The sequence below is a fragment of the Glycine max genome, chromosome 18 (assembly GCF_000004515.6).
Source record: "Glycine max cultivar Williams 82 chromosome 18, Glycine_max_v4.0, whole genome shotgun sequence".
Lineage (NCBI taxonomy): Eukaryota > Viridiplantae > Streptophyta > Magnoliopsida > Fabales > Fabaceae > Glycine > Glycine max.
In genome coordinates, this window is record NC_038254.2 from 19,746,327 (window position 1) to 19,764,170 (window position 17,844).

A 17,844-nucleotide genomic window follows, 5' to 3' on the forward strand; every position below is an offset into this window, starting at 1 on the left:
TGCAGGAAAACTAGACATCTTTGGTGGGAGAGTTTGAGATGGGCCAATAGGGTGGGTCCTTTCCCTATTGAACCCAAATGTCATTTTCTGCAATTCTCTCAATGGAGTGGAAAAAGCAATGTAGACAATCGATGGAAAGCTTTTCGGATAGCTTTATCCATGACTATTTGGAAGCATAGAAATGCCTTGGTGTTTAACAACCAGAATTTCAGCACCGAAAAAGTCATGGACGAAGCTTTGTTTCACACTTGGTCTTGGATCAACTGCATGGAGAAAGATTTCCATACACATTTTAATCAATGGTCTACTTGCTTAAAGGAGGAAATGTCCTAGGGGTATTCTTTTGTTGTATGGGTATCCACCTATTGTGGTTATATCTTATGTAGTTGGGGCTGGAAGATTTATGCCTTTGTATATTTTGATATATTTCAGTAGACCTAATACTGATCAACTATTAATAATATCATATTTTTGTTGTGCAAAAAAAAAGATTGGTAGACCAATGGTTAAATGATGTATTGAAACCTTTCTCTCCACATTTTAGCCAGACCAAGCTAGAATTAAGGCATCATCCAGCACCTTTTGAGGTTCAAAAGGAATGCCATGAAACAACAAGGAATTCCTAAGCAATCAGCAATTGTAATGACATGAAAGGTATGAGACCTAAATTCTGAAATGCTTGAATGCAATCAAAGGTTTCAGCAGAAAAGAATTCCATATCAATGAACTTAGGGTCGATAATGGAACGAGATGAGAAAAGGTTTGAATACCGTTTCTGCTGTTCTTCGGAAGAAAACAATGTGGAAGAGGATAATGAGGGTGGAATTGGTGCTGTGGATGCGCTAGTGGCTCTGGAACGATGAGCTCTTGAAGCCGAAGCGGAGGCGGATGAACCCTTACGTTTCTTTGACGATTCTGCCATTTGAAGGAGTTTTTGCAGATTTCAATCGGTGAAATCAAAAGAAAAATGAAAAAGAAGAAGATTGCAATTTACGAGAGTCGATTTGATGAAGAAATGAGTGAGATAGGAAGATTTGGAGGTTTGGGAATGGAGGAACGTCGCAAGGAGGAAGGGGCTGCGCAGGGGTTTCTGAAAATGTGATATTTATAAAGCAGGACACGTGGTAATCGATTACAGTATTCATGTAATCGATTACCAGAACAAAAAATAGCCTTTTCCTAAAAGAAAACTTATTTATAAGTCTAAAAACTTATACTATCTTAAGAGTTAATTATACTAACAAGAAAAGTAAACTAAATTAAACAAAAACAAGCGTCATACTTAATCAAAACACAATCAATCATTCATAAAAATTACCTATCCAAATCACTAAGGTCTAAAAGGCCTAATTCTCTTCTTATTGAAAAGAATATTTCTTTTGGGAGAGGTTTTGTAAAGATATCAGCAAGCTGATTCTTTGTATCAACAAACTCTAATATACAATCTCCCTTTAGGACATGATCTCTAAGAAAATGGTGCCTAATTTCTATATGTTTGGTTCTAGAGTGTTGAACAGGGTTTTTGGATAGATTTATGGCACTAGTATTATCACACCTAATAGGTATACGATCAAGAAGAATACCATAGTCAGATAATTGTTGCTTCATCCATAAAATCTGTGCACAACAACTGCCGGCAGAAATATATTCTGCTTCAGCAGTGGATAAAGCAACACTGTTTTGTTTCTTACTATGCCATGAGACAAGAGCGGATCTAATGAATTGACAAGTTCCACTTGTGCTTTTTCTATCAGTTTTAGATCCGACAAAATCATAATCAGAATATCCTATTAAGTTACATGTTGAGTTCTTAGGATACCATAATCCTAAATTTATTGTACCTAATAGATATCTCATGATTCTCTTAACTGCACTCAAATGTGATTGTTTGGGGTTGGATTGAAACCTAGCACACATGCATACACTAAACATAATATCAGGTCTACTAGCAGATAAATAGAGAAGAGATCCAATCATACCTCGATACTGTTTCATGTCTATAGATTGACCAGATTCATCTTTATCTAAGTAACAGCTAGTGTTTATCGGTGTAGCCATGTGTTTTGCACTTTCCATCCCAAATCTTTTGATCAATTCCTTGCAGTACTTGGATTGATTGATGAATATACCTTCTTGAGTTTGCTTGATTTGTAATCCTAGGAAGTACTTTAGTTCTCCCATCATTGACATTTCAAATTCACTTTGCATATCAAGGGAAAACTCCTTGCACAATGAATCATTAGTGGATCCAAATATTATATCATCAACATATATTTGAACCAACAAAATATCATTATGCTTTCTCTTTATGAATAATGTGGTATCCACTTTTCCTCTAGAAAATTCTTTTTCTAGGAGAAAATTACTTAAACGTTCATACCACGCCCTAGGGGCTTGTTTCAAACCATAAAGAGCCTTTTGTAATTTATAAACATGATTTGGTTTATCCGGGATTTCAAAACCTGGAGGTTGTTCAACATATACTTCTTGTTGAATTAAACCATTTAGAAAAGCACTTTTAACATCCATTTGATAGAGCTTAAAATTCATTATGGATGCATATGCTAAGAGCATTCTAATGGCTTCTAATCTTGCAACTGGAGCATATGTTTCTTCATAGTCTATTCCCTCTTCTTGATTATACCCTTTTGCTACTAACCTAGCCTTATTTCTAATAATTATGCCATGTTCATCTAATTTATTTCTAAAAACCCATTTTGTTCCTATGACAGGATAATTTTCAGGTTTTTCTACTAGTTTCCACACATTATTTCTTTCAAATTGATTCAGTTCTTCTTGCATGGCAATGATCCAGTTATCATCTACTATGGCTTCTTTTATATTTTTAGGTTCAATCATAGATACAAAAGCCATATTATTGCATAAATCTTTAAGAGAATGTCTAGTTGTTACCCCTTTTGATATATCACCAATAATGTTGTCGAGGGGATGATCTCTTGAGGCTTTCCATTCTCTTGGAAGTTCATTATTTTCTCTAACTCCATTATCTTGAGAATCTTCATTGCTTCCTTCATCTTTTTCTTTAGAGTCATTTCCATGAATATGTGTATCTTCTAAGGAATCTGAAATATCATCTAAAAAATCCTTCCTTGGAAGAATGGCATTAGACTCATCAAAGGAAACATGTATAGACTCTTCAATTGTCATTGTTCTTTTATTATATATTCTATAAGCTTTACTATGCAGAGAATATCCAAGGAAAATACCTTCATCTGACTTAGCATCAAATTTTCCTAAGTTATCTTTTCCATTATTCAATACAAAACATTTACAACCAAAGATATGAAGATGTGAGATGTTTGGTTTTCTGCTATTGAACAATTCATATGGAGTTTTCTTTAAGATGGGTCTTATTAAAGCCCTATTTAAAATGTAGCATGCAGTGTTAACGGCTTCAGCCCAAAAATATTTTGGAAGAGGTGTATCATTTAATAAAGTTCTAGCAATCTCTTCCAAGGATCTATTTTTCCTTTCAACAACACCATTTTTTGAGGGGTTCTTGGTGCAGAAAAGTTATGCTCAATCCCATGCTTATCAAAAAATAATTCAAATTCTTTATTTTCAAACTCACCCCCATGATCACTCCTAATAGATATAATCTTGAGATTTTTCTTATTTTGAATGATTTTTGCAAGTTTTCTAAATGCTTGGAATGCATCATTCTTATGAGTGATAAAAAGAGTCCATGTGTATCTAGAATAATCATCAACTATAACAAGAGCATAGTAACTTCCTCCAAAACTCATGATTCTGGAAGGACCAAACAAATCCATATGTAGTAATTGTAAGGGTTGAGTAGTTGAAACAATGTTTTTAGATTTGAAAGAAACTCTAGTTTGTTTTCCCTTTTGACAAGCATCACATAGCCTATCTTTTTCAAATCTTAGTTTTGGCAAACCAACAACTAAATCTTTTGATATTAATCTATTTAGGTGTTCCATGTTTATATGTGCAATCTGTTTATGCCATAACCATGGATCATCATCTTTACTAAGAAAACATTGATTATTATCTAGTTTTTGACTTAAGTCTATCATGTAAACATTGTTGACTCTAAACCCTATATGCTTTATATTCGTATCATGTTTATGTTCAATGACACACTTTTGAGAATCAAATGATACCAGATAGCCTTTGTCACATAATTGACTCACACTAAGCAGACTATGTTTAAGACCTTCAACAAGTAGAACATTTTCAATGGAGGTTGAAGAATTTGTACCTATTTTTCCAACTCCAAGAATTCTACCTTTGTTGTTGTCACCATAAATTACATGTCCGCTTTTCTTGGGAGAGATATGTGTGAATTTTGATTCATCTCCCGTCATATGTTTTGAGCATCCACTATCTATGTACCACTTTTTCCTCAAGGGTTTCTACAAAATCAAGGTTGTAACTTAGGTACCCAAACTTTATTGGGTCCTTGTGTGTTAGTATGAATAACAGATCCTTTTGGGACCCAAATCATTTTAATATTGTTACAATTTCTTCTAAAATAGCATGTAGATGTGTCATGCCCTTTTCTTCCACAGTAAAAACATGTGATAAAACTAGAATTATATTTTTGTGTGGAAGTAGAGAAATTTTTATGAAATTGTTTTTGTTGTTTTTCAGATTTATATCCTAGTCCAGCCTTATTGGAGGCATGTCTTTGTTTTCCTAATATGACATCTAAATTATTTTTACTATAAGAAAATTTTGCAAGTGAGTTTTTCAACTCTTTGATTTCTTTTTCATACTTTTCACAACAACTACAAGAATCTAACATTTTCTTGTCAGAAATAGTAGAGATATGAACTTTTTCATTTGGTTTAGAAATTGAGACTTCATTTCTAAGATGATCAAATTCTTTGTTTAATTTTGAAATTTCATTTTCTAAATTTGAAATTGTTTTCTTTGAAGATGAAACTAACTTTGCAAGTTTAATTGACTCTTTATGCAGATCAGTAAATGCATCTTGCAATTCATCAAAAGAAATAGATAAATTGTTTGAAGATGTTACCTCTTCATCACTTTCATAACTTTTTGCCATAAGGCAGAGGTTTATTTCTTCATTTTCTGAATCTTCAAAAGATTACATATCGTTTTCATCCCATGTAATGTATGCTTTCTTCAATTTCTTTTCATTAATATTATTCTTTTCAGACTTCTCCATCTTTTTCTTGAAGATGGGACAATCAACCCTCAGATGTCCAGGTTGATTGCACTCAAAGCATTTTAGAGTAGAGGATGAAGTTTTTGTCCTTCTTTTAGGTTTAAAATTGGGTCGCTTTTGATTTCCTCTGACTCTCAGGAACTTGTTGAATCTTTTTACAAAAAGACTAATATCTTCATCATTATCCAAGTCAATTGAATCTTCTTTATCACTGTCTTCTTGGATTGCAAATGAGGCTTTAAGAGCGATTCCCTTCTTCTTCTTATCAGTTTCTTCATGCTGATTTAATCTTAGTAATTCCATTTCATGCTCCTGCAATTTTCCAAATAACGTAGCAAGAGACATACTAGACAAATCTTGAGATTCTGTGATGGCTGTTACCTTTGGTTGCCATTCTCTATTAAGGCATCTTAAGACTTTATTTACTAGATCTTCATTTTGAAAAGTTTTTCCTAGATATGCAAGATGATTAACTATGTGTGTGAACCTCTTTTGCATGTCTTGTATACTTTCATTTACATCCATCCTAAAAAGTTCATATTCACGAGTTAAAGTGTTTATCCTAGATCTTTTAACATCTGTTGTGCCTTCTTGTGTTACTTGTAGTGTATCCCACATATCCTTAGCACTTTTACAATTTGAAACCCTAAAGTATTCATCTATTCCTAGGGCAAATGTAATAATATTTTTTGCCTTTAAATTATATTGTACTAATCTTCTTTCTTCCTCAGTCCAATCTGCTCTAGGTTTTTCTATTGTTGCACTTCCGGCCATTATAGAGGGAACATAAGGTCCTTGTTCTATGGCTTCCCAAATATTTAAATCTATTGCCTCTATAAAGATTTGCATGCGGGTTTTCCAGTAGTGGTAACCCACTCCATTAAAGATGGGAGGTCTATTTATAGAATTTCCCTCGGGAAACAAGTAGTTTGATGAGGCCATAATTCTTGAAGCTTCTAAACTTTATACAAGAAAGAAGCTCTGATACCACTTGTTGGACAAGTGGCCTCAGATATCTTAAGAAGGGGGGTTGAATTAAGATATTACAAATTATTTCCCCAATTAAAAATTCTATTTAACTTTCTATTCAAGTTATAAATTCCCTTAATAATGAATTTCTTAAATAATGATTCAAAAGAACAATTTGAATATGAATATAAAACAATAATAAATAAAGGATTTTAAGGGAAGAGAAAGTGCAAACTCAGATTTATACTGGTTCGGCCACACCCTTGTGCCTACATCCAGTCCTCAAGCAACCCGCTTGAGAGTTCCACTATCTTGTAAATTCCTTTTACAAGTTCTAAACACACAAGGACAATCCTTCATTTGTGTTTAGAATCCTTTCACAACAAGAGACCCTCGGTCTCTTAATCCCTTTTCAGAATAAAGAAGAAGAGAAGAAGAAATCTCTCTAGAAAGAGATAGATTGAACAATTTGAGCACTCAAATAATTCCTTATTGAATCACAAGTGTTTTGGCCAAGGAATTTGTAAGAGGATAAAACAATTTTGCTTGTTAAGAGGATAAGACCTTTTTGTTCTTCAAAACTCTTGTTCAATTCGTGTCTCTAGTCACATATATATAAGCCTTTGATGGCCACTTAAGAATCAGATAAAAAGATGTGACTGTTGAGAATGTTTTCTGAAAAACTCCTCTGGTAATCGATTACAGTATGTGTGTAATCGATTACAAGCTTTAAAATTTGAATTAAAACGTTCAGAAACTGCTGGTAATCGATTACCATATATGTGTAATCGATTACACAGTGCAAATTTTGAATTCAAATTTTAATAGCTGTTGTAAATCCGTTTTGGCCACTGGTAATCGATTACATCCTCTGGTAATCGATTACCAGAGAGTAAATTTGTTGAAAAAGACTTTTTAACTTAAATTTCTTGGCCAAACCTTTTGCTACTTCAATTGGAATTCCCTTCCTATTTAATATACCATTTCTAAGACTCTGGAGACTGTCTTGATCATCCATCTTGAATATCTTTAATTTCTTTGTCTTGAATAAAGCTTTGAGACGCATGTGAAACTTTGGCATCATCAAAACATTCAGCTTGATCCTTTGTCTACAATTTTTGATTTGGAGACTGCTAGACCATTTTGTTTAATAACACGGATGAAAGTTTGCAAATGTTTGAAATGTTGGTCAATGTTTTAAGAAAAAATTAAGACATCATCTATGTAGGCAATGACAAATTTTGAATAAGGATTGAAAATATCATTCATAATTTTTTGAAATTCTATTGGGGCATTCTTCAGATCGAATGGCATAACATTCCATTCATATTGCCTGAAAGGTACTGCGAAGGCAATTTTGTACCTATCAGATTCTTGAATCTGTATTTGCCAAAATCCAGACTTCATGTCAAATTTGGAAAATATTTTTGCAGAATTTAATCTGTTGAGTAAATCTTTTTTATTTGGAATAGGATACCTAATCCATTGTAGTGCTTGGTTTAGTGGTTTGTAATTTATAACTAAACGAGGTGTACCCCGTTCAAGTTTTGCTTGTTTGTTGACATAGAAAGCAGCATAAGACCAAGGGCTTTTGCTCTTTCTAATAAGACCTTTATCTAGTAAATCTTGGATTTCTTTTTGGCAGTATTGAAGAAGTTCTTCATTCAATTGAATTGGTTTGGCTTTTGTGGGAATTTGTTTTTCCCTAAAGTCTTTCTCATAGGGGAGATTGACAATATGTTTTTTCCTGTTCCAGAATGCATGCGGCAAATCCGAACAAATGGTTGATTGGATATGTTGTAATAAAGATTGAATTTTTCTCCTTCATTTGAGGTTTTTCTTATTGTATTTGAATGTTATTAAAAGATACTTCTTCTTTTAAGAAGTTGATTTGGTTGATTTTCTTTTCTATGAAATTTATGTTTCTCGAAATTGGTTTAGTAGAAAAATTAAATGTAATTTTTCTTCCTAAATGGGTTGTAGTTATTCCTTCTTTAGATATCTGAAGGGGAAACAGAGCTCTAATGAAGGGAGTACCTAGGATTACTTCGTTTTTAAGGTTTTTTACCAGAAGAAAGTTTGTATTAATCCTAAATCCTTGATTCTCAATAATTGCACTGGATAACTTGTAGTTAATTTTTAATTTTGAGCCATTTGCTATGCTCAATTTTTCTGAAGTTTTCTCAAAGAATTTTGTAGGAACTAATCCTTCCAAAATACAATTTGAATCAACCCCTGTGTCAAATAGGGCCATAGTATCTAAGACGAAATCATTAATGATGATCTTGTTTATGTAAAATTTTTTGATTTTAATCTTGTTGATTAATCCCATAAACATTTCGTCTTCCAGATTTTCATTTTCATTTCCTTCATCCTTTTCATCTTCCAGATTTTTACTCTCAGAATCACTCTTTCCTTCAAGTTGAGAAAGGATGATCTGATGAATTTCTTGTTGTTGACGAAGTTCCTTAACTTCTTTCTTTAAATTATTAATCTCTGTTTGGAGATCCTGAATTGTGGTTGGTTTTGCTGAAGTGTTTTCTAATCTTTTGAATATGTTACTAACGTCAAACTTGTTATTTGTAACGAAATCTTTTTGTTTGGGTTTGGTTTCCAGAGTTTTCTTTAATTTTTCCAGAAAAACCTTTTTTTCCTAGGGATCTGGTACAAAATTGATTGCCTCGAACAAGAGATCTTGTTCTCTTGTTAGGGTATTGATTTTCCTTTCATCATCGTCCGTAGACGATGGTTGGTCATCTTGTTGGATTATGTTGAGGTTTTCTTCAGAGAATGTGGAGGAAGAAGTTTCTGTTTCTTCCTCTGAGCTTTCAATGAGCAAATTATTAATATGCTCTTCAATGGCTGGTTCTAGGTTAAGATTTCTCAACTTTCTCTTTAACCTACAATATTTGCTAAATGTGGCCTTGTTTTCCACAGTGGTAACATGTTATTTTTGGTTTAGGAGTTTCAGTTTCTTTGCTGGACGAAGGTTTATGCGAGTATCTCCTTCTTGGAAATCTCTTTTTATTGGAAGTTTTATTTTCATTGGATTCTTTCCTAAGGTTTTGTTTTTTCTTTTGTTTTGGACAGGTTGGTAGTCTAAATTGTTCATAGAAAGATCCTAAATCTCTCTTTGTTTGGGCTTTCTCTTTGGCTAATTGCCTTTGAATTTTGTCATCTTGACAGATTTTTAAGGCCACTTTCTGGACATAAGAAATTAATTGACTGTAACTTAAACTCTTATATGGAATGTCTCCATTAACAGACTGGCTACGAATCTTATCTCTAACCTTATCTCCTAATGATCTTGGAAGACCGGCTAGAAATTTTTCTTTCTAGAATGGTTGTTGACTATCTTCTTTGGTGTAGACTCTAGTTAGGAAGGTATCTCTATACCACCTAAAATTTGCTAAAGTTCTACACTTAAGATTTGATAATAATTCTACAGACCTATCCTTCCAAAGGGATGGATCTCCAATAAAATGTTGGGCTATTATAAAAATGAGTGTATTAACAGCATCAGGAATCTCCTTATTATCGTCATTAGTAATGACTTTTCCATTGAAATCCGTTTTGACTGTGCTGTATTTTTTGACTTTTCATCATTAGTGAGATAATTATCCCACCATCCTTTTAATTTTCCGGAAAATCCTGCCACTAAGATATCAATGATTGTTTCCTCCGAACACTCAAGGGATGTTTGGTAAGTCGTGGCTACCATGGTCATGTGCTAGAGTGTATTCATAATATTGTATTCCGTTTGGGCATCTATATTTCACTCATAGATGTTATTTGCACTAAACCTTTTGAAATTATTTTCACCTCTTTCTTCTAATAGGAGGTCAGGGGCAATTGGTCGTTGATAATACAGTTTGGAGGGTGTTTTCTAGTGTTTGGAATTTATTGGATTGATGTCTTTTTCCGATACTGAACCTATATCAGTTATATTTTCTGAGTTTTGGTCACTATCTTCATTAATAACATTAATCAATTTGGAGGTGCTTCTTGTTACCATTTTTTATGTTCCTTTTGAAGGTTAGGGAGTTTCAGGGATGACTCTGAGTAAACTATCAAGCTTGTTTAATAATTCACTATTATTGTCACCTACTCCTTCTATAAGGGACTTGTTTTTCCTTAGTTCCCTAATTTTTTGTTTTGCTTTACCACTAATCTTGAAAGGTTTGAATAAGGGTTTTTCTATGGGGATATTTGATGGAGATTCTCCAGAGGTGTTATGTTTAGGAATTGTTTTTGTTTTGATTGATTCTCCTAAAACTTGTAGATATTTATTGGTGTAATTAGCTTGTTCCATTAGGCTTTTGATGTCCTTGGAAGTTACTTCTTCATTGACATCTTTTGTTTTGAACGGAGTGGCCATAACAGGTTTGTCATGACTATCCTTGACCTTTGGCAGTTGGTATTGTGTCGTGGGAGGTAATTTCGATTGAATTAACTCACCATCTTTGATTTTCTAGTTGGTAATAACATTTGTTATTGGATCACCTATGATATCTTGTTTCCAGGGGTAATCTATATCCTCTCTGATGGTATAAGCATGAAACCAATCAAAGAAAAGAACGTTGATTTTGACTCTTTCGACAAATTCATAGAATTTTTCTTGGATTTGTTTTCTATTTGAACCCTTAAAATGTTGAAAAAACCATCTGCTTTGAGGTTCATTCTCCGGAGAATAAAAGTCTTTCCTAAGGGTTTCCTTATCAATGCTAAAGTTGTCAGATAACATCATAAGGTTTATGCATAGAAGAGTATGTTGGAGATTGGATCAACTTTTGGTCGTCCTCTTATTCTTGATTATATGTTGTTCTAGGTATACTAAAGGTTGTATCTAATCCTTGAAGGTTTACAGTAGGAAACTGGTTGTGTGACTCAGATTTGGTTAATCCTACTGGGATTGATCAGGTTCTCACCGAAAAAGACCTTCTTGCTGACTCATATTCAGACCTAGAGACTTTTTTTATTCTTGATGAAAAAGAATTTCTCCTATTAAAGGTTATTTCTACCTTATCGGAGTTATCTTGTTTGATTTGTTCTATGGTTAGAACGGGTCGGGGGACTGACGGTGTGGTCTTGTCCATGACCCATTTTTCAAGAAGAGTTACCTCATCCCATTTTATGGTTCTTGGAAGAGAAACATTGACCTTTGTCATATCAGTGATAAACAAGGTTGTCTCTCCTCTTTGTGGTTTTAGAAGGACTCTTGAAGCACAAGTATTCATGACCTTGTACTGAATCCTATAGATTAGTGCCGTTGGAATAGATCATTTTTCATGTCAAGCCCATGAAAGTGGATGTTTAGGAACAGAGAGTCAAGAATGTTCCTGTCCATCAGACTCACTGTTTTGTTTGGATAGGAATTGAAATAAATTGGACCTTGTCCTAGGCTTGTTTTTACAATACCTATTAAAGAATCTTCAAATTTGTTATGCCTAATGTCTCTAAGGCACATTAACACCGTGACATCTATGCCCATATCAATTAAGGGCTTGATGGCTACTTGTACACATCCTATGTGTAAGTATTTGTATTTTCGACCGTGTTCATAAATTGAATTTTTGGAAAGTAAATGAAATTCTTCCCCTATATCTTGTCCCAGAGGAACGTTATTTTCTATAGTTTTGATTATATAATCAAAATTATGTTTGTCTTTGATCGTCTCAGGGACATACAGTGTGTGCTGAGGGATTTTCGGAATGCTTCAGTCATCCATACTTTGGTTTATTTCTTCAAATCGGACCTCTTCATCGAAGAGATTGTGTTTCGGGACAACCTCGTGGGTCTGGTTTTCTTGCTCATTGAGCAAATTGATGTTTCTTGGAGAATTATTTGAGGATGATGATGATGATGAGTTGGATCTAAAGGAAATATGTGAAAATGAATGTAAAAGACGCGACATGATTGATTAATCCTCTAGTATCTTTGTCATCATATGGTTCCATAGAAATACTTCCATAAGGTTATATGTTACTAAATTTCTTGGATCTGAAAAAATAAAAATTTTAACTCTTTTAAAACGAACAATATAGTTTGAACATTACTCCTATAGCCACCAGTATATTATGTCTTAATATTTTATTTGAACAATACACTTTAGCCTTACTGTCCTTTCTCATCCACGAGACTTACTGCTACAGTATTATTCAACTAAAATATCAGACTGTTGTACTTCTAGAAATATTGTTCAAACATATAATGTTTAAATTAAGAGTATTGTACATGAATGAAAACAGTTACTGTACATAAACTCAGATTCATGAAATCAGTTAACATATATCCTTACGGACAATATTCCTACTTCCCCATCAGGCTCTGATACCAGAGATCATCGAAATGGGATCAAATAGACAGAAAGGAAGTAAGAATGCAATATGTATGAAAGTTCTTATTCATCTCTCTTCTCCCTCCTGACTGATCTTGTGCGGCTCTGCCGTCGCTTCGGTTTCTTCTCTCCTCCCTCCTTACAGATCCTATGCAGCTCTGCCGCCGCTTCTGTTTCTTTTTGTTTTATGTTTTAAGTAAATTTACTTTACTGCTTTCATTTCTGTTTTCAGTATACTTTAATTCTATTTCATACATACTGTATTCTTACTTCCTTTCTGTCTGTTTGATCCCGTTCTGTTGATATATATATATATATATATATATATATATATATATATATATATATATATATATATATATATATATATATATAGCCCTTTGGGGAAACAATTAAACTGGGTCTTGTTTAATTCAAGTTATGAAATGTGTAAAGAACAATAGTCATAATAGTATTGAGTAATGATGTCCATGGATTGGAAGCTAGCTACTCTTATGCTGCTATATCTGTGTTTTCAATTCAAGCTATTTGGAATTTTTGCAGATTTAGCTTTGAAGGTGTTACGAGAGAATCCAAGGCAAGCTTTGGCAAGGAATGAGAACCAGGAGACGGGATTGCATGTTTTGGCCCGAAAGCGTTCATCTTTTAGTTGTCGAGGAGGACAAAGGTTTCTAAATATGCTCACGAACTCATCATGTTCTCCATAATAACTGTTATTCATCAATAATTGTGGAGAGCATTATCTTATAATTTCAAAATTTACTTAACTTCAAAAACTAACTCAAGAGAATTGTTCCTTAGGATAGAATAAAGTTAGGATACTCAAGAAAAACCTATGGCCCGACCTAATTTAGATTAGGTTAGATCAAGTCAAGTCAAACTTGTTGTTTGAGTCTCTTTTACTAAAATTAAGATCAAGTCAGACTTTATAAAAGATAAACTAGATCAAGATTTATATTTAGTTTAAAAGATTAAGTTTTAAGTTAAATATTCAAAAAGTCTTTTAAACTTAACCGATCAAACTATTTAAGTAAGATATAAATAATAATTTATTGTTGATATAATAATAATAATAATAATTATATTATATTTGTTAATATATTAAAATTATATTTATTTACTTTTTAAAATATTAAGTATTTGACCTACATAAAGAGTCATATTGAAGGATAAATTATTGTCCTATATAGAAGTTTTATTGCTAAATATGTTTTTAAATAAGTTATCATAGAGGTTAAATAGAAATGCAAAAAGCCAAAAAGATAAAAACACACAACAGAAATCCAGAAAAAGGGCGAAAACAAAAATCGTGTCGAAAAGGACACCTTACCTGAACGGAAACCTATAGATAATGTGACCTCTCCAGAAAGCACCGAAAAAGGGCAAGAGAAGAGCTACCTCGCCAAAATGTGTGGAGGGATAGTGATGACCTCGTCGGATTTAAACCACGTTGAAAAAAAAGCAAGAGAGGAGAGAAGTTGTCTGTCGACATTCGACACCCGTCATCCGTCACCAGTTGTGCTGGAAGAAGCAATCGTGTGAAAGGGAAAGGGATTTTGATCTCATGCGTGAAAGAGATTGAATATTGTTGTTTTAAAAAATATATTAAATTAAAAACAATAATATTTATTAATTGGAAACGTAGTCAAATCTCAATCCCCAATTTAATCTAATGGAAGAAAATTTATTAATGGGAAACTCTCCAATTTTTTTCAATAAGAGAGGATGTGGATTCATAAAAATCCTACCTGGCCCCGAGGATTCATGTAGTACAAAAAAATGCAGCTGTTCTGTTATTGGCTGTGTAGTTGCAGGATTTGACTCCTAAAATGACTAATTCACTTTAGAGGGTAAAGAGAGTAATCTTAGTGTTCACGAGAAAATTAACCGTCATATTACATGTGCATTCATAATAAATCAATAATCATGAGTGTCTTGGAATATCATGAATCTTGTGAAAAATTAATAGTAATTAATTTTTTGCCATCAACTGAAATTACTTACTTTACTTTTGGAAGTGAGTTGCTTACTTCGGAAGAGCCTATTCTAGTTGCATAAGGGGAGAGAGAGAGAGACAGAGGATGAGAGGGAAGGTCAACTCTGCAAGCAAAGTGTGGGTCATACTATTTATGCAAAATGTTGAATGTGGTGGCCCTCTAGTTTTTGCCTTAGCTTAGAGTAGCTAAATGATATGATTGTTTTTAAATGAATGATTTGGATGGTAAGTCTTGTGAGCTGCGTTATCCGGAAATGTTGAACATTCCTTTTGTCTGATTTGGTCTTGACTAGGTGTGACCACAACTGGGGGAGGGTTCTCAGAAAAGTTGAGCACAAAGGATGGGCCTGCACTTAATGCATCATTTTCAAATGATTTTGACCTGGCCTTCATTCCTGGGCTGTGTGCCTTGCTGGTGTCAGATCACATGCACAGATTGGTCCGCCAGATTAATTTGAAGGAGGAGGATTGCACCCTTGTTCTAAATCTGGTGAGATTTTAGAATTTGGGGCATGCGTATATCCTCTAGTGTGATATAGTCTTTTATTTTTCATGCTTTTGGATTTAGAAAAATGATGGGTTCCCCGTTTTTTAGGTGTAGGAGGTGGAAGGAAGAGAGACAGTGGGGAAAAAAAAATAAGGAATAAGAACATGTAAACATTTCCATTCTAGCTGACACCTAGAGAGATCAAGAGAGAAGAGAGAAAAGAAAAAAAGTGTAAATAGGATAAGCAATATGATGTGATAAGAAGAAAAAAAGAAAAATAGTAAATGTTAATGAGGTGTTTGAAATAAAAGTGTACATATTACAAATCAAAAATAAAGGAGGAGAGAGAAAGAAAAAGTGAGATGGAAGAGAAGTTAAAAGTAATGTATAGATACATAAATATCATTCTTGTTAAGTTGTATTTCCTTTTTTTTTAGCTTAAAAAATCTCTAACTAAATCAATCTGAAAAAAAATAAATAAGTCTGTAGAATGAAGGTTTCAATAAATCCATCTTTGCAATGATTGATTGCAATTGAAATTTGCATTTAGTCATATTCAAGATTGAAAATCCACCTTCATTGTATATCAAAAAAATGATAATAATAATCCACCTTGATCGAAATTAATATCAAGCTAACATAAATTATAACAATTACATTTAATTATTAAGTGGTTATTTGATCCTAATAAACTGCTGTAAGGGGTTATTACATGGTGTAAGTGTGTAAATCTTGCACTAGTGTCTAGCACTCCCTTTGGTCCCAAATATAAGGGGAAAAAATGATTCACACTATGAAAGTTAGTTAATCACATTTAATTGCACTAATCTCAATTAAAATGTAATTTTTTCTTCAACTTATTCTTTATTGGAATTTGATATTAAGAATAAAAAGGAATCATTAAAACAAAAACTTTAATTAAATGAAAGATATTTTAGATATAGTAGTATTAAATGAAATAAAATTAGTCGAAATATTTTTTTTTCTTATATTTGAGACCAAGAAAAATATATATTTTTCCTGTTAGAGGGATACATTCTAACCCAAAGTATAAGGTAATAATAGTCTAACATTACATAAATATACTGGATATGGCTTCTTCTATTGCACCAAGGCTATGACATGTTTTGTCATATTTGTAGAAACATGTCATGATTCATGAACATATCAAAGGCAAACAGTTCAACCTAAGGCTGTAATGTTATTCACTTATTAACCTTTCAATTGACTTACAATTTTGAAAATATAAATCATCACTCCAACAATTATTTCATTACTTGAGTTATGCAAATGAAGATTCCTGTTTAGAAATGGGGCAGTCGATAAGGTGAAAGATGGGAGTGTATATTTGCTCTACTGTTTGGAATTTGGGAACCCAGTGGGGACCAATGTCTCGTGTGTCACTTTCGACACGGGAATTTTTCTCCCTGCATTTAGGCAAACAAGTGGGCACCTCACCTCTTCATCTACATTTTGCACAATTCCAAAAAACAACCTTGACTGAAACTTCTCTCTTCCTGATTAGGGTTACTTTTGCAGTCTTTTTCTCTCTCCACTTAAATAAAACATTATTAAAAATGGATAAAATTAATATCCACCCTGTCCATACCTAATTTCTCTATTAAAATTCAGTCACCATCATGCTTAATTGTTTTTCCAAATGATTTCTAGTTTAGTTAATTCATTTTCATTTTTCCATGATTTTTGTTGATGATGATCGAATTTCACAAAGCAATTCAAATTTTGTTTATCTTTATTTTTCATTAGATTTAATCTCTACTTTTTTTTTCTTGGGGTGACGGTTCCTCTTAACAATCCTGCAGGAAGCAAGAGCTTTATATTAAGTCTCCCCTTGCTCAATTATTTAACTTGCTTTTATATAACCTAGATACACTAATTCAACTATAATGTGTGGGAAAAAAAAAAATCCTTTTGTCCAGGGCTAGGTGCAGTCATGACTTGGACTCTAGGATTAGGTCTTTCATGCTTACTGGGGTTAGTAATTGGGATTGCAGTGCGCCCTTACATCATCCCTAATGTAAGTTCCTCTCAACTTGTGAAGATTTTATATTGCCAAAGAGTAAAAATTACTTACACCTTGTCCAACTGAACTGTGTAGACAGAAAGGTACCAATCCTTGCCGTTACATCGAGACATGGAAGCGTTGCCTAACCAGTCTGGGGAAGCTAGCTACCGATGCTGTTCTTCAGCACCAAAAGCGCAATTGCTAGCTGCAGTTGCTCCTCTGTTTACACAATCCTGATGGGGTTTTGGAGATTGAGTCTCTCTCATCTTGTTTGCATGTCTAGAATTAGAATCAACATAGTGACTCCAAGGCCACATCTGGAATCAGTGTCTTTGCTAGATTTAGATGTCTGCAATAGCGGTGAGGTAACAAAGCCAGGTAAGTATTATGACCAATTGAAAGATTTGATGAGTTTTGATGAAGATTCAACCAATGGCAAGGCAACCTTCAACAAAGGAAATGATAGCCTAGGAAGGAGGAATGTTTGCCATGAAGGTGATCTCTTCATGATTAGGGCTAACATGGGCTTCGTAGAGCCACCTATAGATAACATTCTTCATCAAGAATCTTCTGTGTGTAATTTGGGTATTGTGAAGTGTAATGAAGTTATTTGTAGACGTTAGTATGTTATGAAACTAGCAAGCATATATTTCGTCACCAACATCCATCTTTTTTGGCTTTTTATGCCATCTAATAGAAAGTAGTAACCATGTAAATTATGGATATCTGTATCGTTTAAATGTCATTAAATTTCGAATGAAAACTTGTTCCTTCTTGAATTGGAGAATTACTGCGGAAAACAATTAGTTAACTTTTTCAATTAAAGGATATAAGATGTGTTTAAGAATTAAGC

The 17,844-nt window shown here is 33.3% G+C and overlaps 1 protein-coding gene across 1 annotated transcript; it reads left to right on the forward strand.

Moving 5' to 3' along the window:
* The first annotated feature begins 12,493 nt into the window (after window positions 1-12,493).
* LOC102663826 (uncharacterized) lies at window positions 12,494-17,629 on the forward strand. Its single transcript, XM_014770572.3, has 5 exons — window positions 12,494-12,518; window positions 13,026-13,118; window positions 14,772-14,968; window positions 16,863-17,003; window positions 17,085-17,629. The coding sequence occupies exons 1-5, from the start codon at window positions 12,494-12,496 to the stop codon at window positions 17,226-17,228; spliced, it is 600 nt and encodes a 199-aa protein (XP_014626058.1). The 3' UTR covers window positions 17,229-17,629.
* The last annotated feature ends 215 nt before the right edge of the window (window positions 17,630-17,844 follow it).